We start from the raw sequence: 24,695 nt of genomic DNA on the forward strand, positions 1-24,695 counted from the left end.
GCGCTTTTACAGCAGCGGCACAGGCTTTAGCCACCGCCGCTGGCTCCATATGTGACCCGCTGCTCCACTGCTCCTCCGCCAGCTTTTTGTGACCGTGACCCATGTATAAGCCGAGAGGGGGCGTTTTCAGCACAAAAAACATGCTGAATAACCCGGCTTATATACGGGTATATATGGTAACTAAACTAGAGTGGGTGCTGAGAAGAGAAACCAAGATTATTATGTGAATGGGTGAACTGCAACCCCAAGACAAGTTAAACTTAAAGTTATTCAGTTTAAAAAAATTGAAGGCTTAGAGGTGATCTTATTACAATGTACAAATATATGAATGGGCAGTAAAGTGATCTTTCTAATGATCTTTATACACCTTTGTGATGGTGACAAAGGGGCATTCTCCATGTCTAGAGGAAAGAAAATGTAGGCAATCACAGACAGATTCTTTACAGTAAGACCAGTGAGACTATTGAACTCTCTGCCACATGATGTGATAGTGGTTGACTGACCACAAAAATTCAAGGAAGGCTTGGATGCCTTCCTTGAAAGATATAATATTACAGGTTATGGGTACTAGATTCTGTGATGGGACATTGATCCAGGGAACTAATTTGATTGCTGTATGGAAAAATCGGGAAGGAAATCTTCCCCTGATATTGGGCAATTAGTATCTGCTTCATGGAGGTTGTGTCTTTCTCATGTTAGGCTTTGTTCACATATTGCATTTTTGCTGTTTTGTTTCTGCAGGCAAACCTAGCTCATTTGGCAGTAAAGAAGCTGCTTACAAAAAAGCAGGTTTTGCTGTGTTTTCATCGTCTGTTGTGCATGCCCACCCCCAAAAAATTCCTTGTTTTTGCACCAAAAACACAGCAAAACCCTATACCTGTGTTTTTGCACTTTCTCATTGCTTTGTATGGGTGAAAATATGCTGAAAAATGTTGAAAAAAAAATCTGAGAAGTGACATGCTGAAATTTGCAAAAACAGAAGTTTTCCAGTTCAGTCAAGAAAACAAAAACTGTGCACGCATGAGATTTCTGAAATCTCATAGCTTCTGTTGGTTCTATAAAATGGAGCTTAATATTTGCATTAAAAATAACACAGCAAAAACGCAACGTGTGAATATATCCTTAGGCTATAACTTGAACTTTATGAGCTGAGTTCTACCTTCAACCGTAAAAACAATGAAACAATATAACTATAGAATTAGTATGGTTGCTGAAACTCCAAAAACTTTGAAAAAAATCTGATCTAACCGGCAGTTTTTAAAGTGATAAAGACCAAAGGATGAAACCTCATTTGCTGTTACATCAATTTGCAGGCAACAATACGATGCTTGTTTTTATGGTGTACAGGTTTACCGTGGCACCTGGGGCTTTGCTGAAAACCCTCCTGGCTGCAATCTTGGCACTCCTATAATTCTCAGCCACAAGCTGTTCTCTACATGACACTATGAATTTTCCCTATATACAGAAAAAATTGTAGCAATGTAGTATATAACACAAATGATCATAGGTTCAAGTCCCATAAAGGGATTGAAAAAAAACAGTTTTAGGCCGGCGTCACACTCGGCGTAAGACAATACGGTCCGTATTTTACGGCCGTAATACGGAGACATGTTCCCAAAATAGTGATCCGTAGTCAGGGTGTGTCAGCGTATTTTGCGCATGGCATCCTCCGTATGTAATCCGTATGGCATCCGTACTGCGAGATTTTCGCGCAGGCTTGCAAAACCGACATCTAATGGATTTATGTGCTCAAATGTTCGGGAAAACATATATACAGTATATATATATATATATATATATATATATATATATATATATATATATATATATATATAGATCAAAAAAAGAAGCAGCACTCAATTTTCAAAAAGGTGCAGGATTTATTCAAATCCACATGTCTATGCGACGTTTCAGCTCTACTGAGCTTTTCTCAAGCCTTGAGAAAAGCTCAGTAGAGCTGAAACGTCGCATAGACATGTGGATTTGAATAAATCCTGCACCTTTTTGAAAATGGAGTGCTGCTTCTTTTTTTGATCTATACTGACGACCGGTGGACGGGTTGCCTGGAGGCTTTGCACCCTAAAGATAAGTTACACCAGTGTGCTGTTCCTTTTTTACTATATATATATATATATATATATATATATATATATATATATATATATATATATATATATATATATATATATATATATATATATATATATATATATATATAATTGAGACACACATATATATATTCTGTATTTAGATTTCATTCAGCGCGATATCTGTGAAAAGCCGGTAATTCAATTGCCGGCTTTTCATTTCTCCTGCACAAACCTGACAGGATATGAGACATGGTTTACATACAGTAAACCATGTCATATCCCCATTTTTTTTGCATATTCCACACTACTAATGTTAGTAGTGTGTATGTGCAAAATTTCAGCGCTGTAGCTGCTAAAATAAAGGGTTAAATGGCGGAAAAATTGGCGTGGGCTCCCGCGCAATTTTCTCCGCCAGAATGGTAAAGCCAGTGACTGAGGGCAGATATTAATAGCCAGGAGAGGGTCCATGGTTATTGGCCCCCCCGTGGCTAAAAACATCTGCCTCCAGCCACCCCAGAAAAGGCACATCTGGAAGATGCGCCTATTCTGACACTTGGCCACTCTCTTCCCACTCCCTGTAGCGGTGGGATATGGGGTAATGAAGGGTTAATGCCACCTTGCTATTGTAAGGTGACATTAAGCCAGATTAATAATGGAGAGGCGTCAATTATGACACGTATCCATTATTAATCCAATTGTCTGAAAGGGTTAAAAAACACACACACACATGATTTAAAAGTATTTTAATGAAATAAACACAGCGATTGTTTTAATAATTTATTGCTCTCTCAATCCATTTCCAGGCCCTCGCTTGGCAAAATAATAAACGCACAAGATACATACCTTCTGATGTCCTATCACGTCCAACGAGGTAATCCATCTGAAGGGGTTAACTAATATTACAGGCACGAGCTGCGATAAACCATTCGCTCGTGCCTGTAATCCCCCGGGTGCTGAAAGGAAAGCTGGATCTGTACTTACATTGAGTCGCGGTGATGCGCCCCTGCTGGATGTTCTCATGAACTGCAGCCTGGGAACTTTTTCGCACGCTCCAGGTCATATGAGGACATCCACCAGGGGGCGCATCACCGCGACTGAAGGAAATGTAGGTCAATGACCTACATTTCATTCATTCGCCGGGGAATTACAAGCACACCGCTGCATTAGCAGGGCCCCTGCCTGTAAAATATTTTAACCCCTTCAGATGGATTACTTCGTGGGACGTGACGGTTCAGCTGAGGGTATGTATCTTGTGCGTTTATTATTTTGCCAAGCGAGGGCCTGGAAATGGATTGAGAGAGCAATAAATTATTAAAACAACCGCTGTGTTTATTTCATTAAAATACTTTTAAATCATGTGTGTGTGTGTTTTTTAACCCTTTCAGACAATTGGATTAATAATGGATAGGTGTCATAATGGACGCCTCTCCATTATTAATCTGGCTTAATGTCACCTTACAATAGCAAGGTGACATTAACCCTTCATTACCCCATAACCCACCGCTACAGGGAGTGGGAAGAGAGTGGCCAAGTGCCAGAATAGGCGCATCTTCCAGATGTGCCTTTTCTGGGGTGGCTGGGGGCAGATGTTTTTAGCCACGGGGGGGCCAATAACCATGGACCCTCTCCTGGCTATTAATATCTGCCCTCAGTCACTGGCTTTACCATTCTGGCGGAGAAAATTGCGCGGGAGCCCACGCCAATTTTTTCCACCATTTAACCCTTTATTTTAGCAGCTACAGCGCTGAAATTTTGCACATACACACTACTAACATTAGTACTGTGGAATATGCAAAAAAAAAGGGGATATGAGATGGTTTACTGTATGTAAACCATGTCTCATCCTGTCGGGTTTGTGCAGGAGAAATGAAAAGGCGGCAATTGAATTACCGACTTTTCACTAACACCGCTGCGTATTTCTCGCAAGTCACACTGCTGGTCCGTGTGGAATCCGTATTTTTCTCGCCCCCATAGACTTTCATTGGCGATTTTTTTGCGCAATACACTGACAAACGCAGCATGCTGCGATTTTGTACGGCCGTAGAAAGCCGTATAATACTGAACCGTAATATACGGCTGATAGGAGCAGCCCCATTGAGAATAATTGTGCCATATGTTATGCGAGTTTTACGGACGTAGTTTCTGCGCTCTTACGTCCGTAAAACTCGCCAGTGTGACGCCGGCCTCAAAAGTAGAAAAGCAGAAATATGAAAATTCAAATCACTCCCTTTTTTCCCCACATTAAAGATAAACGGGGAAAAAACATATTTAGTATCGGTACATCCATAAGCGTCTGATCAAAATGTGAAATTGAATCAGGCACTATGATGAACATAGTAAATCAACTGCACTTGTTTGGTCACATCCTTAGCCCCATTCACCAACTTGGGGTCTTCCGTCTTTGAGTTTCCATTTTTTGCTCCCCTTCATCCCAGAGCCATAACTTTTTTAATTTTTCCATCAATATAGCCATGTGAGGCCTTGTTTTTGCAGGCAGAGTTGTACTTTTGAAGGACACCATTGGCTTTGAGATATTGTCTGTTGGAAAATGGTAAAAAAATTTCTAAAGTGCGGTGAAATTGCAAAAATGCAATTCCACAATTGTTTTGTGGGGTTTGTTTTTACCATGATCAGTGAATGCTAAAAATGACCTGCCATTAGGATTATTGAGGTCATTACAAGTTTGCAGATACTAAACATATATAGGTTCTTTTTTAATTTAGGTGATAAAAAAAAAAAGGTCGCCATATTACGAGAACCGTACCGTCTCCATTTTTCGTGATCTGGGGCTGGGTGAATGCTTATTTTTTGTGTGCCGAGCTGATCTTTTTATTAATACCATTTTGGGGTAGATATAATCTTTTGATCACCCATTATTGCATTTTAATACAATGTTTCTGTAAAGAGAAATAATGGGCTGCAAGTACCTCTCCAGTGCTGGGTCCGGAACGGTCGGGCTGTCTCCTCTGTTGTTTGAGGGGAAGAATAAAAAAATGGAAAAATCTCTTTACCCAGAAGCAGGGGGCATGGCTAAGCTGCAGCGCATGCGGAAGCAGTCAGTTTGGTGCAAACAGGCAGCAAGCGGCAGGCGAAGGAGAGTGCTCCATCTCCTGAGCACCGGCGCGGCAAAAGGCCTCCCCCCTTAATCATTTGTCTCCCTTCGAGGAGTAAATCCCTTGTTCAATTAAACTGTTTAATTTGTTAACTCTTTCTCTGCCTTCTGTCTGTAACTGCATTCCGCAACCTGCTAACATTGCGGCAACCCAAAAAAAATGTAATTCTGGTGTTTTGATTTTTTTTCTCGTTACACTGTTTACCGATGTGAATAATTCTTTTTATATATTGTTCAGAAATGCCAGATCTATCATAGTTACACAAAATATGTATTTTGTTTTAATTGTTTGATTTTGAATGAGAGGTGATTTAAAAAAATTTTTTTTTATTACAAAACTTTTTTTTTGTTCCCTTTTAACTTGTTTCAATAGTTTCCATGGGAGACTAGAAGTTGCGATCTCTGTGTGTAGTCAAAATGATCACCTGCTATGAGCGCTGGCTGCTGGGCAGTGCTCATAGCTATCCAGCAATGACAAACACAGGGGTCTCCTGCAGACCCCTGGTTTTCATGCTAACCCATCAATGACCCGCTGTCATGTGACACAGGCATCGATGGATGTGGTTTGTGAAGTGCTTGCAGTGCAATCATGTTTAATGCTGCTGTCAGAGATTAACAGCGGCATTTAACATGTTAACAGCGGTGGGCGGATCGCAATTCCACCCATGCATGTTCGGTGCACAAGGCAGATTACCAGTTCAGCTTTCATGTGCCGGAAAAGTTGTGGGCTCATTGCTGGTGCCCGCAGTAGATAGGGGGAGGTGACCTTAGATGTATCTATATGCCTAAGGTCATAAAGGGGTTAAAGATGCAATAAAAAGCAAGCAAAACATCGCATGTACTCCGCATTGGTATCAATAAAGATGTTAGTTCACCACACAAAAAATAACAGCCCACACAGATCTATGAATGGAAAAATAAAAGGGTTTAAAAGGCCTTAGAAAATGGCACAAAAAAGTCAAATTTTTGTAGGAGAAAAATAAATTATGAATTTTTCATAATTTAACCCCTTCATGACCGGAGCTTTTTTCTGTTTCGCGTATTCGTTTTTTTCGCTCCCCTTGTTTCCAGAGCCATAACTTTTTAATTTTTCTGTCAATATGGCCATTTGAAGGCTTATTTTTTGCAGAATGAGTTGTACTTTTGAACGACACCAATGGTTTTACCATGTCATGTACTCGAAAACGGGAACAAAATTCCAAGTGTGGTGAAATTGCAAAAAAAAGTGCAATCCCACACTTGTTTTTTGTTTGGCTTTTCTGCTAGGTTCACTAAATGCTAAAACTGACCAGCCATTACGATTCTCCAGGTCATTACGAGTTCATAGACACCAAATGTGTCTAGGTTCTTTTTTATCTAAGTGGTGAAAATGCATCCGAACGTTGCACAATTTTTTTATTTTTTTTTAGCAATTTTCCAAAACTCGTAACGTCTCCCACTCAATTTCCAAAAATATTCAAGCCTTCTTGCTGGCTCAGTGTGCATCAGTGTCAGTTCCATTGACATTTGAATGAAATTAAATGCTTTGATAGGAAACCCAGGAGGACCCCACTGCTGACACAGACACATAAAAAATAGACTGCAGTTTGCCAAAATCCTTCTCAGAAAGCATCTTGTGTACAGATGAGACCAAGATAGAGCTTTTTAGTCAATCACATTATTCTACTGTTTACCGAAAACTGAAAGATGTTTTTGGGTTGTTTTGTTGTCGCTGGCACTGGGTGCTTTGACTGTGCGCAAGGTATCATGTAATTTGAAGTGAAGATTATCAAATAATTTTGGGTGGCAATGTAATGCCCAGTGTCATAAAACTGGGTTTGCATCCTAGGTCATGGAACCCACACATGTTTCAAGAAGCACCCAGAAATGAATGGAAACAAAGCCTCGGAGAGTTCCGAAGTGGCCAGCAATGTGTCCGGACCTAAATCCCATTGAATACTTGTGGAGTGATCTTAAAATTGCTGTTAGGAGAAGGCACCCTTCAAGTTCTAGAGACCTGAAGTAGTTTGTGAAAGAAGGGTGGTCCAAAATTACAGCTGAGAGGAGTAAGAAGCTTGTTGATGGTTATAGGAAGCAATTGATTGCAGTTATTAATGCCAAAGGGTGTGCAACCAAGTATTCAGGTGAGGGTGTGAACAATTTTGTCCAGCCCATTTTGGGGTTTTTGTGTGAAATTATATCCAATTTGCCTTTTTTATCTTTTTCTGTTGTCCCAATGTACACATAGGATATAAACATGTATGTAACAAAACATATGTAATTTCAGTAGTCTTCTATGAGAAATATTTCATTTTCTGGAACAATTTAAATGGTGCCAACACTTTCAGCCATGACTGTTTCTCTCAATATTTTAATGTACAATTTCTCTGTATTAAGTACATATTTTATTTTAGAGCAGGGGTGCAAAACGCTAGTTCTCAAGGGCCACCAAGAGTGCATATTTTCAGGATATCCTTAGTATTGCACAGGTGACAATATAATCACCTGCACAGTTGATAATTCAAACAACTTTTGCAATGCTAAGTAAATCTTGAAAACATGTGGAGCGGCCCCCCAAATGCAGGGCAGCGGGGTACTCGGTACCGGGTCTCTCGGTTCTGGGGATGTCACGATGGCCTGACCCGGTCCTTGGCCCTGCTAAGGGGCGCCCAATTAAAGATGAAGGTGACGGTGTAGGTCGCAGTAAATGACGTTGCAGTCTCTTTACCTTTTTACTGAAGGCTTCAGTATCTGCAATCCAGAGCACTGCTAGCAGGGCTGGCTGAGACCGGCCGGTCCGAAGGCACATCCAGAGTTCCCTTTGCAGGTGGAAATCAGTAGCCTACCTACTAGCGCCTGGGTGTTGTAGTACTTCCCTGCTGAGCACCATGGGATAGTCCTCGCAACTGTCGTGTATGTTTCTGTTCTTTATCTCCGTCCCCCAGATGATATGGATAGGATGCACCCGTATGATGGGGTAGGCCTGGAGTTATTTTATAGGGACCCTAGAGACGCCCCTCTCCCACAATTGCCTCCTTTGTCTTCATTAGGTGTAAAAGGTGAGACAGCCAACCTAAAGTTAACTGCCCTGCCATAGTTCAAAGTAATGTGTAGAGTCTATTACTTCCTCGGCGTTCCGGCCGCCGGCTACGCGCCTCAGAAGGATGTTGCCGATCTCGGGGCACGACTCCTTCTGGTTCTATCGCCTTTGTGCTGTGATCTCGTTTCTCACTTCTCCACAATTTACTTTGCTTCATGTCCTTTCTTAAGATGCCGCCGCAATGAGGTTCAGGCACGGCTCCGTAACGATCTGTCCTTTGCTAGGCCTCTGCCAGGATCCCACCCCTGACAGGGACCTCCCTGAATCTTCCCAAGTAACGCTCTCCTCTCACTAGAGGTTACCTGGGCAAAACCCAGTCAGCTTCTCTCTAACTTCCTATCCAACCCCCAGTTTTACCAGAGTGTGAGGGGGGCCTAATACATAGAACCTTTTGCTCCCCCTGGTGGCCAGAGTGTGAAGTGTAATGTGTGACTGTGATACCTGGTCAGGTGAACTCTTTTAGTGCAATCAGACATACCATCACTCCCCTTAGCGGCAGAGCGACATTACTGCAACGACCAGGACTCTGAGGTGCTGCACATGCACTGTTGGTGGCCCCTTGAGGACTGGAGTTGTGTTTCTTGTTCTAGAACAATTTGGCAACTACTAAAGTTATTTTATTAGGGTTAGTAGATTTTACTTCTCTTGCCAGAGTTGTAATTAAATTTATTTTCACAATTAATAGCAAGTATATCTTTACCAACACTTAGATGGCTGTCACATTCTTTCTAACTGGGAAAAAATAATTTTGGCTCTAGGAAAAAGTCAATAAAAAATCAAAGCACAAAGCCAAAACATTCCCTGGACATTAAAAATTTAATCAACATGCAAATTAGGTTTTTCATATTCTTGAAGTACAGAGGGATTTCTTTTTTTAAAAAAAAAGCTTTTCGAGGGCGTCAATTTAGTGTTCTTTTTTTTGTAAGACCATGGCTGGTCATATACTCAGACAATGATTATTGGTCAACTGTCTTGGTATATTTATTGCCAATGTAAAAAATATGAATAAATTGTATATAAATATGCACACACATACATGTGTGTACGTACACAAATCTAGAAGACACAAAAAAGCACAGTGAGGTCAAAAATACTCTGTTGTAAAAAAATCACAGTAATAAGCAAGTGCTAGTCAAAAGATGTAAAGAAAACAGGGTATTTAGTTGATACGTTTTTTTGCAATAAAATGTATACTAAGCTGCTCCACCAAATCGCCAAGGTATACCCTTATAGAGCAGTCCTAACTAATGTATGCAATCCCTATCTGATGTATTTAAAACCTGATTATCTGTATAGTACCTGTATAAGCAGGGTTCAGAGAGAAAAAAATATACATGTGGACATGCAGGATGGAACAGCTTAAATGCAAATGACCCACAGAGGAGTGGTGGACTCCCCAGTCTTGTAGAAACAAGAGAACAATTATAGAACCAGAAACACATGGGCTACTTGCACACTGAACAAGTCTGTAGGAACCTGTTCAGACCACCAGAAAACTTGAAGACACAAAAAAGCACAGTGAGGTCAAAAATACTCTGTTGTAAAAAAATCACAGTAATAAGCAAGTGCTAGTCAAAAGATGTAAAGAAAACAGGGTATTTAGTTGATACGTTTTTTTGCAATAAAATGTATACTAAGCTGCTCCACCAAATCGCCAAGGTATACCCTTATAGAGCAGTCCTAACTAATGTATGCAATCCCTATCTGATGTATTTAAAACCTGATTATCTGTATAGTACCTGTATAAGCAGGGTTCAGAGAGAAAAAAATATACATGTGGACATGCAGGATGGAACAGCTTAAATGCAAATGACCCACAGAGGAGTGGTGGACTCCCCAGTCTTGTAGAAACAAGAGAACAATTATAGAACCAGAAACACATGGGCTACTTGCACACTGAACAAGTCTGCTTATACAGGTACTATACAGATAATCAGGTTTTAAATACATCAGATAGGGATTGCATACATTAGTTAGGACTGCTCTATAAGGGTATACCTTGGCGATTTGGTGGAGCAGCTTAGTATACATTTTATTGCAAAAAAACGTATCAACTAAATACCCTGTTTTCTTTACATCTTTTGACTAGCACTTGCTTATTACTGTGATTTTTTTACAACAGAGTATTTTTGACCTCACTGTGCTTTTTTGTGTCTACAAATCTACCATAGAATTGTCTAAGGGTCACTTCCATCTGTCTGTCTGTGTCACGGTTATTCATTGGTCACGGCCTCTGTCTGTCATGGAAATCCAAGTCACTGATTGGTCGTGGCAAAAAGCCCATGACCATTGCCACGACCAATCAGCGACGGGCACAGTCCAGCGGCAAAATGGCCGCTCCTTCCTTCCCGCAGTCAGTGTCCACTCCATAATCCCCTCCAGTCAGCCCTCACACAGGGTTAATGGCAGCGTTAATGGACCGCGCTATGCCGCGGTGTAACGCACTCCGTTAACGCAGCTATGTGTTACCAACTTTTTACTATTGATGCTGCGTATGCAGCATCAATAACAAAAAGATCTAATGTTACAAATAATAATAATTAAAAAAAAAGCTTATTCTCACCTTCCGACGTCGCGGCTGTCCTCGGCAGTGCAAGCGGCAAGTTCCGGTGCCAAGGATGCTATGCGAGAAGGACCTGCCATGACGTCACGGTCATGAGACTGCGACATCATCACAGGTCCTCCGCTCACACCAGCCCTGGGACTGGAAGCTGCCGCGTGCACCGCACACAGGCGCCAGGACTTCAAGGGGCCTTCGGAAGGTGAGTATATGTTTATTTTTTATTTTAAGTCTTTTTTTAACCATGCATAAAGTGCCCACATTGCTATATACTACATGGGCTGTGTTACATACTGCGTGGGCTCTGCTATATACTACATCTCTGTGCTATATACTATGTAGCTGGGCAATATACTATGTGGCTGTGTCGGTTCTGTTATATATTACGTCGACTGTGCAATATACTACGTGGCTGTGCAATATACTACGTAGCTATGCAATATACCACGTGCCTCTACACTATACTACGCAGCTATGTTATATACTACATGGCTCTGCTATATACTACGTCGCTGACCAATATACTACATAGCTGTGCAATACACTACGTAGCTGTGCAATACACTACGTGACTGTGTTATAGACTATGTGGCTGTGCAATATACTGCGTGCCTGTGCAATATACTATGTGGCTCTACAATATACTACGTTGCTATGTTATATACTACGTGGCTCTGCTATATACTACGTGGCTGACCAATATACTACATACCTGTGCAATACACTACGTGGCTATGTTATATACTATGTGGCTGTGTTATATTCTACGTAGCTCTGCTATATACTATGTACGCTGTGTTACATACTACTTAGCTCTGTTATATACTACGTAGCTCTGTTATATACTACGTAGCTATGTTATATACTACGTCGGTTGTGTTATATACTACGTCACTGTGCAATATAGTACGTAGCCTGTGCTATGTACTACCTACATATTCTAGAATACCCGATACGTTAGAATCGGGCCACCATCTAGTGTTTATATAAACAGGTTTTAATTTTAAAGACCGGATAGGATCATCGCCTTGTCGTGATGGGATTGTCCTTATGCTTTTTTTTTTTTTTTTCATCAAAATAGTGTAAACTAAGTACCCCATGTTACTTACATGCATTATTACCATTTATTTACTTACCATTGGGTATGCTCATTTTGCTTCCTTCTTGGATTTTGTCTGTGAAATGACCATAGTGTGAGCGTGCTCTTACACTTTACACATATACCAGCTTGGGGTCCAGCTCATTTCTTTGATTTTACACATTATGGCATTGGCAGTTCTATTTTCTTATTAAAAATCAAATTTTACACTTGCACACAGGAGATGGGTGTGGAATTAAAGCACTATTTAATCTTAGAAACATTATGATGTCGCTATTGAATTTGTACCTACTGGTCGCTAGGCAACATTTGAAATTGAAAACTTTTATTCTTGAATTTTCGTTTTCAAATAAGTATCCTTTCACTTACCATTGCAGCGGTGAAAGGGATGTTGTCAATAAGAGATGAAGCTAAAGCGGAAACCCACACTACCAATATGATTGCAATTGCCAGTCTTTCATCCTCAGGAACGGCCTATTAAAGAATTTTTTTTTTTAGAGAGACAATCTTAGGAGTGTAATTCAAGAACAGTGTTATTGTATGTAGAAGAAAATGGCTGTTGCATGAAACACTACTATAATTTCCAAATGAATTTAAATAAGTATAACGTAAGTAAATATGCATATAAAGGAAAATTAAACACATTAATGTAATCAAAGCAATATTACAACTCTTATCTAGTAATTTTATATATACTAGATCATCAAAGCATGCTTCTGATTTTACATATGCCATATATTTATTTTATTTTTGTAGTACATTGGTCTAGTTTCCAGTCCTAAAAAGTGATGAGGTTTTCTAAAAGTATTGTGGCTGAGATTTGACATGAAACCCCCTATTTAGATATCTTGTAAAGACCACACTGAAAACAAAACAATAGTCACCAACTTTTTTTTGGTTAAACCCCTTACTTCACCCCTCAAAAATTAAAACTGAAAAATAAATTGAAATCATCAGATTTGATGACTCAACAACCTGTAACTGCTTCACAAACCTCGGTTTCTACTCCTGGTCAGCTCGCTAAGTGTTGTCACTTCCAGAATTATCATCCATCACAAACCATTCCCATAATCCTATTCCACTTGACTCACTCCATCCCTACTTTTCCACTCAGCCCTAGAAGTGACATAGCTCTTAAAAAACTCTCTCTACAGGCATTTCAATTATGAACACCTTTAAGAACCCTTTGATATTTCTCTCTTGTGCAGACTACACCCTAGTTTTCTTCTTCTTTAATTCAAGATGCTCTATAGTAGCTTGATGGCATACAGCAGATTATTAATTCCTTAAATACAGTTTCTTCCTTAACCCTTCAGTCTGGCATTCCTGTTGCTCATTCTAAGCTTCATTCAGACATCAGTCTTACACGTACTTATTCTTTGCTCATTTTTCAGGAATAGCGCACATACCTATTATAGTCTATGGGGTTGGTCACAAGGCTATGTGTTCATGCAAAAGGCAGCAAGGATAAATAGTACCAAAACAAATATATGTATATAATTGACACACTGACCAAACGCAGACTACACACTGACCAAACACAGAAGGCACAGTGACTAAACGCAGAAGACACAGTGACCAAACGCAGAAGACACACTGACCAAACGCAGAAGACACAGTGACCAAACGCAGAAGACACACAGACCCAATGCAGATGACAGTGACCAAACGCAGATGACACACTGACCCAACACAAATGACACACTGACCCAACACAGATGACACACTGACCCAACACAGATGACACACTGACCCAACACAGATGACACACTGACCCAACACAGATGACACACTGACCCAACACAGATGACACACTGACCCAACACAGATGACACACTGACCCAACACAGATGACACACTGACCCAACACAGATGACACACTGACCCAACACAGATGACACACTGACCCAACACAGATGACACACTGACCCAACACAGATGACACACTGACCCAACACAGATGACACACTGACCCAACACAGATGACACACTGACCCAACACAGATGACACACTGACCCAACACAGATGACACACTGACCCAACACAGATGACACACTGACCCAACACAGATGACACACTGACCCAACACAGATGACACACTGACCCAACACAGATGACACACTGACCCAACACAGATGACACACTGACCCAACACAGATGACACACTGACCCAACACAGATGACACACTGACCATTTTTTCACATACTATATATATATATATATATATATATATATATATATATATATATATATATATATATATATATAACAGTACCAGCAAAAAAGTACATTGTGCTAAAAGTACGGCTTATAGCTCTATGCTTCATGACTATTTGCACAATTATCTTTGAATAGGTTGATGCTATATAAGTTAAAGATAATTTTCAAAAATCTATATCACTGCACGTTTATGAAATCACACAGGTAAATTCCAATCCTGTTCCAGTTAACAAGAACCAACAGTATTAATATTAATGCTGGGAGACTATGGTGATTAGCTCCAATTTTAATTAATTGGACTGAAGCACAACCCTCTCCTGGCAAACTATGGCTGCCAAGGTAACTGAACCATCCAGTGTCCATGGGAATAACACAATAGGTATGCTTTAACATTATTTTTTTCTGAAGTTATTCAACTCACCTTTATAAGTACTGCAGTCTGCTCCCCTATGTAATCTATTAAGTGCAGATTAGCCAAGGCCTAAAATAGTAATACAATATTGGAAAAACAGTTACAAAACCATTATTTCAACTACACCTTTATATTTTATTTCTTTATTATGTCCACTTCCAATCTGATTTAATAAGAGATAATTAAGAGTAAAAAAGCTTTACAGGATGCTATGAAAAAGTTGGTTATTTGCCAGAATATGATGGTATCTTCGTAAAGCATTAAACGGCAGTAATTTCTTAAAGTTTTTACCACACAACATAAGGCTTCTAATTAGTTTTAATTACAATTTAGTGTTTTTGAATCTTCCAGCATTTTCATTCATAGTTTTAATTTAACCTCTAGTTTTAGGTTCTAGTTTAAATGTTTAAAATGTGTACAGTTTTCATTCTGAGTTTTTAAGTAATCCTCCAGCTTGCCTAAATTAATTATTTTATATGGTAGCAATGTGCCGCATGTATGCGTGTTCCTTGTATAACTTTTCTTTGCTGTAATTGGATATGATGCAACTGTAAAGTAGAGAAAAACCGTTGTTGACATACCTCCATCAACACAAACAGAGCAGCAAAAAAGAGCAAAGTTGCCCATTCCACTCGATGCAGAATCATTTCAAAATCGTGAATGTCTGCAATAATAAGGAGCCACAGAGAACCCAAGATTGCAATCCATCCTGTAGTAGAGACAAAGAGATTAAAAGTTCTATACAGATGTAGCATTTCCACACATGACTCACACTCTTTGAGGCAGTATGATAACCTGATGCAGAAACGTATAACTCGACACCTAAGGACAAAATTCACCCGTCCATAAAACATGCACTGTGCTCAAGTCACAGCATCTGGCTCGACCTCTGAGAACCCTGACCTGACCCCCCTGCCTCATATATGCCAATGAGGCAGTTACGTCAGATCTGAAGAGTCAACAGTTGAACCCATTATTCTGATCCAAGCATGGTCCAAATTCACAGATTTCTAAATAAAGCCTAACTTGACATGTACAGTGATTTTTGCTGCGTTAATGGAATAATCTGGCCCTATTCACTTTCACATCAAGTGGTAAATGGAGCAAGTCATGTTATCATGATCACAGATACTTTGGGTGCGCAAGTGGCAGATGCCATGAACAGGTCTTATTCACGTCTTTATGTACCCTTGTTGCTTTAACCGCTCCACCCCACAGCCCATTTTCGTTTTTTGGCTCATTTTTTCCTCCCAGGCCATAACTTATTTTTCTGTCCTCATTAACATATGATAAATTGTTTTTGCAGGATAAATTATACTTTTGAATGACACCATTCATTTTATCACATTGTGTACTGTAAAACAGGGAAAAAAATCCAAGTGCTGTGAAATTGTGAAAAAAATCATAACTGACTTTTTTTTGGTAATTGGTTTTGTGGTGTACACTTTGTGGGAAAAATTACCATGCAATATGATTCACCTCATCCATAAAATTACGATGATATCAATTATGTCTAATTTTTTATTATTTTATTGGTGACATTTTTTGGGGGGGTAGTTTTGTCACCATTTTCAGAGACCCATAATATTTTTATTTTTCATCCACAAGAGCTATATGATACCTTTGTTTTTTTTGGGTGGGACAATGTTTTTATTAGTAAAATAGATAGATAGATAGATAGATAGATAGATAGATAGATAGATAGATAGATAGATAGATAGATAGACTTGAAAAAGATTTTGTATCTGAAACGTTGCCACGCCATTCAGGCAATAAAGTCCACTTTTTTTTATTATTTTGTGCTGCTTTTCTTTTTTTGATACTATAACTGGAGGCTATTGGACTGCTGGTTGGGAAAGCTCTGCACGTTATTGAGGTATTAGTGGATGCTGTTCCAATTTTTTCCTTATTAGATAGATAGATGGATGGATAGATAGATTTTTTTATTGCTTGCTACATTATTTTTTGTGGAATTGTGGAGACCAAAAAAGCAATGTTGGCAGTCTTGAATTTTTTCCGTTTACAGTGTTTACCGATAGGGTTAATTGTTTTTATATTTTGATAGATAGGACTATGCTGAATGCGGCAATACCACTTTTTTATCTTTTAATCTCTATTTTCAAAGGAGATTTGATCTGAACTGTTTTTTGTTTATTTTTTCCGTATTTTTTATTTATTTTTTTTATACTTTTTATTGTTCTTTTTAGCCCCTGCAGGTGCTCTAGGCAGTGATGTCAGAATCTCAGTCTTCTTTAAAACCCGACCTGAAATTGTTAGAGGCAGGTTCTGGCTGTAATACTCAGCCATCACCTCCTGCTGGTTATTGAATTATTAGAGTTCTAGTAAACCTGCTACCAGGCAGACAAGCATATGCATTATCTCTTTATAACCCAGGTTCCATCACTAATTTGCAGTTTTCTGACTATGCACAGTGTACACAGAAAGCTGAGAAATCAGTGGTGTGGGCAGGGTTATACAAAGCTCAGCATTTAGAGAACTGGTAGATCTCCAGCAGATAAAACCGTGATTATATAAAATTCACGGCAATCAGCCCAGTAAGTGATACATTGCTGGATTCAGGTTCTGTGCCCCTATATTGTGCGGTTCTCAGATGGGGTAGCAAAAATCTGTTTCATTTCACTTGACTACTTATCTCGAACTAACAGCATAACCTCCATATGAAAACAGAAAGGAGTAATCTTCACTAATGGTGGAAAACCTAGTACTTCTTCAACTGGTTAACATTGACTTATTTTATAAAATCAATTGTTCTTAAAAATATACTTTTAAATTACATTTATAAAATTAGTTTATAAGAAACACACTTACCAAGATCCAGGTGGATTGCAGGTACAAACGAATTGAGGAAGAACATAAAGATGACAAATCCCAAGACAGCCAAACATTTAATTAGAAGAATCTTGTCTGTAATCCTATGCTGTTTCCAAAGATTAAAACAAATGAATGAACATTAAAACAGGCTCCTTTTCATTTAACTTCCATCTGTGGCTAAGAAAAGTTCTGAATATATAAATTACGTCATACTATTTAATCATTATTGGTGTACTGTAAGAAATGCTGTAAAAATCAATGTAATCAATAATACATACTCTTTTCTGAAGTTCTTGAATGTTTGTTTCCCAGTTTTTGTCTTCTTGTGAGATTTGCCTAAGAACCAATGTATGAATTACAAATTAAAACATTTACTAGGTTAAAGTACACTGTGAACTTTTTACTTCCAAAAAGCAACTTTTAAATGTGTTTTTCTCAATTCCTTTGAATGGGTGAGAAACACTGCATGAACGCTGATAACTGAAATCCTGCAATGTTTTAATGGCTCAAGTCACAAGGAAAAAATAAGTAGCATATGCAGGAGACTTCAGAAATCTCACCCACTGTGCTGGTATTGTAAAGAGTCATAATTGTGTGCCTTAGAAGGAACGCTCTGAAACAATCCTGCAAAAACACCATGTGTGGACATATCCGAAGGGTGAAATCCAACAGTGCAGATTTTGTTGTAGAAAAATTGTTCAGAAAACTTAATCTATTTATCCGTATGCACGATATTTTATAAATGGGGCAATGGCAGACATTCCTGCAAGAATATCTGCAGCAAATGGCTGCTCACAAAGTGGCAAAGTTATCAAGCGGTCTCCATAATCAACGACTATAGTTCCAAACTTCCTTTAACATTATCAGCACAAATATTGTTCTCAAAGTTATTGTATTTCAAAGAAATCCGTCAGAAAACAATTTTTACATAAATGAGAAGCATGAGCTTCCATGGTTGAACAGCAGCATACACGCCTTATGTCACCAAGCCCACCACTGGAGCTGTGGGAACAAGTTCTGCGCAGTAACGAATCACATATTTCTAATTGGCAATCTAATGGACAAGTTTTGGTTTGGCAAATGCCAGGAGAATGTTCCCTTCCAGACTACATTGGGACAGCTGTAAAATTATTATGGAGGAAAGATTTTGCTATGTGGCGGTTTTTCTGCCATTGGTTTAGGATTCTTTGTTCTACGGAAGAAAATCATAATGCTTTAACATACTAGGACATTTTGAACCATTGTTTTCTTCCTACTCTGTAGGCACATTTTGGAGCAAGACACTTTTCTGGTATAGAAGAACTTGACGGGTCACGGTACCCTGTCCTCAACCCTATTGAACATTCTTGGGCTTCTTTTTATTTTTCACGAAACAGAACAGTGTTCTTCTAGGAAGGATTTCTAAAAGATTTTGGATGCTGTATGTGGGAATTTTTGCTCATTCATCCAGAAGAGTGGAATCTGTTTTAGCTGCATTGGGGTAAATTAATCCATAATAATGCTTAGGGATTTAGAATGGTAAGTCATAAAAGCTCTTGCAGGTGTAATGTGTAGGTGCCTTAATATTTTTATCCATGTAGTGTATATGGTAAATAAACACAATTATATAATATCTGGAAGACATACCCCCATATTCTTAATTATATATGGAAACATACTTTTGAAAAGTTCTAAGCTTCTTCCTCAGCAAACACTCCAATGTCAAAACTTTTTGCATTAGGAGACATTTGACTGCAGTCTCTTCACGACTAGCAGGATTAATTCTCTGTGCAGTCAACTTCCAAACATGAATTTCATGTTTCATCTCTGCAATCACAAATACACAGTCATTTAGACCTGCCACATAAAAATATATTGTTCAACACAATGTTGAGTAACAATACAAGTCAGGCGTGTAAGGTAATAATTTTAGGGGATCCCAGTAGACCTTTCAGGATAAAAAAAAATGCCCTTACATGACTAGAAGTAATCAAAATAACCTATAAGCTCCTTAGGGCCTGTTCTTTGACTTCATTAGGTCATGTTCACTGTACCGGTAGTGTAAAAAAAAATTAGGTGCAGAAGTATGAGGCTTGACACGTGAACAGTGATTAACGATGAAACACATACAGGGTTACTGTATCATTACAGTACAATAACTTCCCTTTAGACTTCTGTTTAATCCAATTTCTTTAAAACAAATATAATACAACATACAGACATGAAATGCAACCAGATGAGAACATTGTTCTTTTAGTCAACTCATGTTCATTCTAATTCTTGCCTTGATTCCCAAAATATAAAATGTTGTGTCATGTTCTTCACTGTAGCAATCTCCTTAAAATGGTTTTCTAGTTTTCAGTACATAAAACCTAATCTTAGGCCTCTTGCACATGGCTGAGCTTTTGACAGAGGCTTAGAGTGGCTTGCGAAGTCCCCTGGAGCTTATCATTTTTGTTGTAGCATTCTCAATTGGGTGACATTGTGGGAACACAGAGGATTCTAGTGGTGCAATGTATGAAGCATGTCATGCCAAGAGTTTAAACTTTTGGATATTAAAGAAATCCATCAGAAAGCAATGTTTATATATATGAGAGGCACAGAGGCGCACAATGTAGATACGATAGAACAATGACACTCAGATTGACATGTTGACAGATAGGTTCCCAATTCTGTATACTATTGCAGTAAGAAAAAAAAATCAATCAATAATGAACAAATCCCATACTGTAAGTTTGATGGAAAAAATCTTCAAACTTTCTGCTGTTTACAAAAAAACAATGAAGCAAATAGCTCAATATTACAAGTAATGACTAGAGATGAGAGGATCTTTTGAAATTTGAATTTGCCGGCTTTGCCAAATTTTCCCTCAAAATTTTACTCTGCGAATAAATTTGCACAAATCACAATTAAAATGAGTGAATTGCCTGGAAAATGTCTGTAGATCACCAAGTTCCTCTTGGAGTCAAAAGGCCATATTTTGAGCTCTTTAATACAAACACAGAATTTTATAACTTTAAATGACTATCAGGCTAAATAAAATCATATGGCAATTGTATAAATGGGCTAAAAATTATCACTTTTGGGGGGAACAAATGCATTAATGCATTGTTTAAACACAGTGCACAAACAGAAGAAGTGGTAGCAATTTCACACGGTCGGGTGCAACAATTATTCCAGTTTGGGTATAGTTTTGCACTTTGCCAAATTAAGTTATGGCTTTCACAAGCCATTCAAAAAGTATCCATTCAATTAAGGAGACAAAACCGGCTTACTCTACAGTTTTTCATGTGACGTAATGATGGACTCAACTAGAAGTTAAAAAAATAAATAAATATATATATATATATATATATCCTTTTTAGGGGACAGCAATATGTTTGCTAATCACAAAATGAGTAGGCAACTACTAAGGCTTTTAACAAAAAAATCTTTTTTTCTGGAGATAAAATAGAAATACTGTTTTTAGTGTAAATATTAAAAAGTAATGGCTTGTCATCACCATGCAATTTGAAAATTTAACTCTACTTTGAGAACTGTTTCTTGTGGGTGAAAAATATGAGAATACATTTCCCAGTATCCGTAGTACTGTCTGGTACTATAAAACTCTTTGGTCAGCTTGAGGATGTGTGACTGGCATGACTGTGCAGTGGCTATGGAAGGAGCAGCATGGTAGAGATGAAAGACGGGGCAGTCTAGGAAATGCTTAGCAGATTTGAGCCATTAACGGCGGCCCTGGCAGCAGCAGTATCACATTATAGATTACATGATGGACAGGGAATTGCTACCCAGCTGAGCGTGGTCCAACAGAATGATGGTACCAGTAGTACCATGTAAAGAGGCAGGCAAATATTATGGCTGATTTAATAGGTGACATTAGCCATTGGCAGAGATAAGCGAATGTTTTTAAATTCAAATTCGCCAACTTCACCAAATTTTTCCCAAAAATTTGATTTGCGACACATGATTTTGCATGAATTTGAAAACTGGAAAGCTTATAATTGCTAGGAAAATGCCTCCATTAGCTGTCAATGTTGGATGTCAATGTAACCCATTCTCCAGTCTGCTGCATGACATACTCCATCACTGCTTTACGCTGTTTGGACAAACAATGCATATACAGGCTCGAATTCCAGCGGGTCACGAGATTACAAACCTGGTGGTGTTGTGGCAGTCAACTTTTTGCAAAACCAGAAAGCATGCCACATAAAGCTATTGAAATAGGCTGACACACTTCTGGCCATGGCTATTAATCACCATTAGGCAGCCAGAATGTCCCAGTCATTGTCATGCACAACAAATCCAAGGTGCTATTCACAGGAAGCAAGCCAGCGGTTGAGCTGCCTCCTGACTGCTTCTTGATCCACAGCAGCAACTATTATGCATTGTGGCTTTACTTCCCCAGGCTTAAGAAGTAGTATTACTTGTCAGCAGTTTGTTGATTTCACGCAATGCCCTCATTTTTTTACACTCCTGCAAGACAATGTGCCCTGTGCATGTTGGGAACAAAGTTATGTCAGTTGAGCAAAGAAGGGTTAATATAATGGCTGCCTGGTGCTGGAAATAGCCAGGAAAGAAAGGAGAGGTTTGTGGATGATTTCTGTGTTTGCTGATTAATGATGAGACATATATCCCATTTTGTCAAATGGATAGAAGTTTACTCTACAAAAGAGTTTCGTACTTTGAAATGAGTAGAAAAAAACACTATGCCTTTGACAATCTGGGATATACACTCACCGGCCACTTTATTAGGTACACCATGCTAGTAACGGGTTGGACCCCCTTTTGCCTTCAGAACTGCCTCAATTCTTCGTGGCATAGATTCAACAAGGTGCTGGAAGCATTCCTCAGAGATTTTGGTCCATATTGACATGATGGCATCACACAGTTGCCGCAGATTTGTCGGCTGCACATCCCAAAGATGCTCCATACAAGGCAGGATGGATCCATGCTTTCATGTTGTTTATGCCAAATTCTGACCCTACCATCCGAATGTCGCAGCAGAAATCGAGACTCATCAGACCAAGCAACGTTTTTCCAATCTTCTACTGTCCAATTTCGATGAGCTTGTACAAATTGTAGCCTCAGTTTCCTGTTCTTAGCTAGCTGAAAGGAGTGGTACCCGGTGTGGTCTTCTGCTGCTGTAGCCCATCTGCCTCAAAGTTCGACGCACTGTGCATTCAGAGATGCTCTTAGGCCTACCTTGGTTGTAACGGGTGGCGATTTGAGTCACTGTTGCCTTTCTATCAGCTCGAACCAGTCTGCCCATTCTCCTCTGACCTCTGGCATCAACAAGGCATTTCCGCCCACAGAACTGCCGCTCACTGGATTTTTTTTCTTTTTCGGACCATTCTCTGTAAACCCTAGAGATGGTTGTGCATGAAAATCCCAGTAGATCAGCAGTTTCTGAAATACTCAGACCAGCCCTTCTGGCACCAACAACCATGCCACGTTCAAAGGCACTCAAATCACCTTTCTTCTCCATACTGATGCTCGGTTTGAACTGCAGGAGATTGTCTTGACCATGTCTACATGCCTAAATGCACTGAGTTGCCGCCATGTGATTGGCTGATTAGAAATTAAGTGTTAACAAGAAGTTGGACAGGTGTACCTAATAAAGTAGCCAGTGAGTGTACGTCTCATCATTGATCATCAAGCACGGAAATCATCCACAAACCTGTTGTGAATTCTGCTGTTGGGCTCCCTCCGGTGGTTATAAGTGGTAGCGCTGCTGTCTTTGGATCGCAGCATTCATCAGGTGTGTCCACTTATTGCAATTCTGACTGGGCTATTTAGTCTTGCTTGACCCTTAAGTTAGTGCCAATTGTCCATTGTTTCCTGGAGGATTCACTTCCCTGCCTGGTCTCTCTTGCTTGCTGTTCATTTCAACAAAGATCAGTTCTGGCTTTGTTTTTTGCTGTCCACATGCTGTGGGCCTGATCGTTCAAGTTATTTTCTATGTTTTGTTTTGTCCAGCTTGGTCTGTATAAGGATTTGTTCAGCCAAGCTGGTATCTCTGGAGATGCAGATATACCCTCCATGTCTTTAGTTAGATGTGGAGATTTTGTATTTTCTGTGGTGGATATTTTCTAGTGTTTTAATACTGACCGCATAGTACTCTGTACTATCCTTTCTATTTAGCTAGAAGTGGCCTCCTTTGCTAAATTCTGATTTCAGTCTGCGTATGTTATTTCCCTCTCCTCTCACAGTCAATATTTGTGGGGGGCTGTCTATCCTTTGGGGATTTTCTCTGAGGCAAGATAGTTTTCCCTTTTCTATCTCTAGGGGTAATTAGTCCTCTGGCTGTGTCGAGATGTCCAGGGAGTGTTAGGTACATTCCACGGCTACTTCTAGTTGCGGTGTTAAGTTCAGGGTCTGCGGTCAGTACAGGTACCACCTTCTCCAGAGTACGTCTCATGCTGCTCCTAGGCCACCAGATCATAACACAAACCTCTCCTTTCTTTCCTGGATATCGATTGGTCATTTACGGACCCGTGGACCTGCTGCAGCTGATGTGCTTTATTACATGCTTTATATATACTCATGAAAGGTGAGTAAGTTTGATTTTATTGAATGCTATACTCCTCAGAGAAGACGCTATGTTGCGCTGATTTCTCCTAAAGCTCTGCGACTGATGTTAGAAACAGACAAGGCTCCTAGGCTTGGGACCTCAGCAGCTGTCCTAGATGTAGTGGCACATCACTGCCACTGAAAATCATTCACTTAGGGAACTGTGAAACTCCTATTACCTGGCTATAGCTGCTGCTCTCGTTATCTATAGTGCAGTGGACTTTAAAGCTCAATTACCAGTAAAAAGAGTTGTCTGTGTTCTCCTCCATGGTAAAACAGGGCGGCAGACTATTCTACAAGAAATAAAGGCAGCAGTATCCACAAGCTAGTAAGGCAGCAACTGCACCACCGGTAATTAGACAAAATGCATGTTTAATTGTCGAACCAGGAGATAATTGGGTTGTTTACAAGACACAATCGGCAATGGATACTTGTTGCTTACACAGAGGCATAGATGGAGGAGATGTACATGGAGTATAACACACAATAGAGGAAGATGTCAATGATGATGGTGGTGATGATGACGACACAAAACAGGTGCTACCTAAGGATACGGCTTGATTAACAGAAAGCTGTATTTACTTTGCTAACTGAGCAAGTAATACCGCTTTCGTGTGGCAATTAAGAGCTGTTGTTCCTAGTCAATAAAAGCAAGGATGTTCACAGTTTACTTTCTCCTTGCAGAGCGCCAAATAATCATCTAGCGGCAATGTGAAAGAACTCCAACACGCAAGAAGCTG

General features: G+C 39.4%; 1 protein-coding gene across 4 annotated transcripts in view; it reads right to left on the reverse strand.

The window, feature by feature from the left end:
* OCA2 (OCA2 melanosomal transmembrane protein) overlaps nt 1-24,695 on the reverse strand; it is a 685,962-nt gene that overhangs the window by 151,790 nt on the left and 509,477 nt on the right. For all 4 annotated transcript variants that reach the window (XM_077296885.1, XM_077296884.1, XM_077296887.1 and 1 more), the window contains 6 exons: nt 19,065-19,212; nt 17,685-17,742; nt 17,404-17,512; nt 15,156-15,283; nt 14,584-14,643; nt 12,310-12,414 (listed from right to left, as the gene is read on the reverse strand). In XM_077296885.1, coding sequence (XP_077153000.1) covers nt 12,310-12,414; nt 14,584-14,643; nt 15,156-15,283; nt 17,404-17,512; nt 17,685-17,742; nt 19,065-19,212 — 608 coding nt within the window. The remainder of the gene's footprint in view (nt 1-12,309; nt 12,415-14,583; nt 14,644-15,155; nt 15,284-17,403; nt 17,513-17,684; nt 17,743-19,064; nt 19,213-24,695) is intronic.

Source organism: Ranitomeya variabilis, chromosome 3 (genome assembly GCF_051348905.1).
Source record: "Ranitomeya variabilis isolate aRanVar5 chromosome 3, aRanVar5.hap1, whole genome shotgun sequence".
NCBI classification, from domain to species: Eukaryota; Metazoa; Chordata; class Amphibia; order Anura; family Dendrobatidae; genus Ranitomeya; species Ranitomeya variabilis.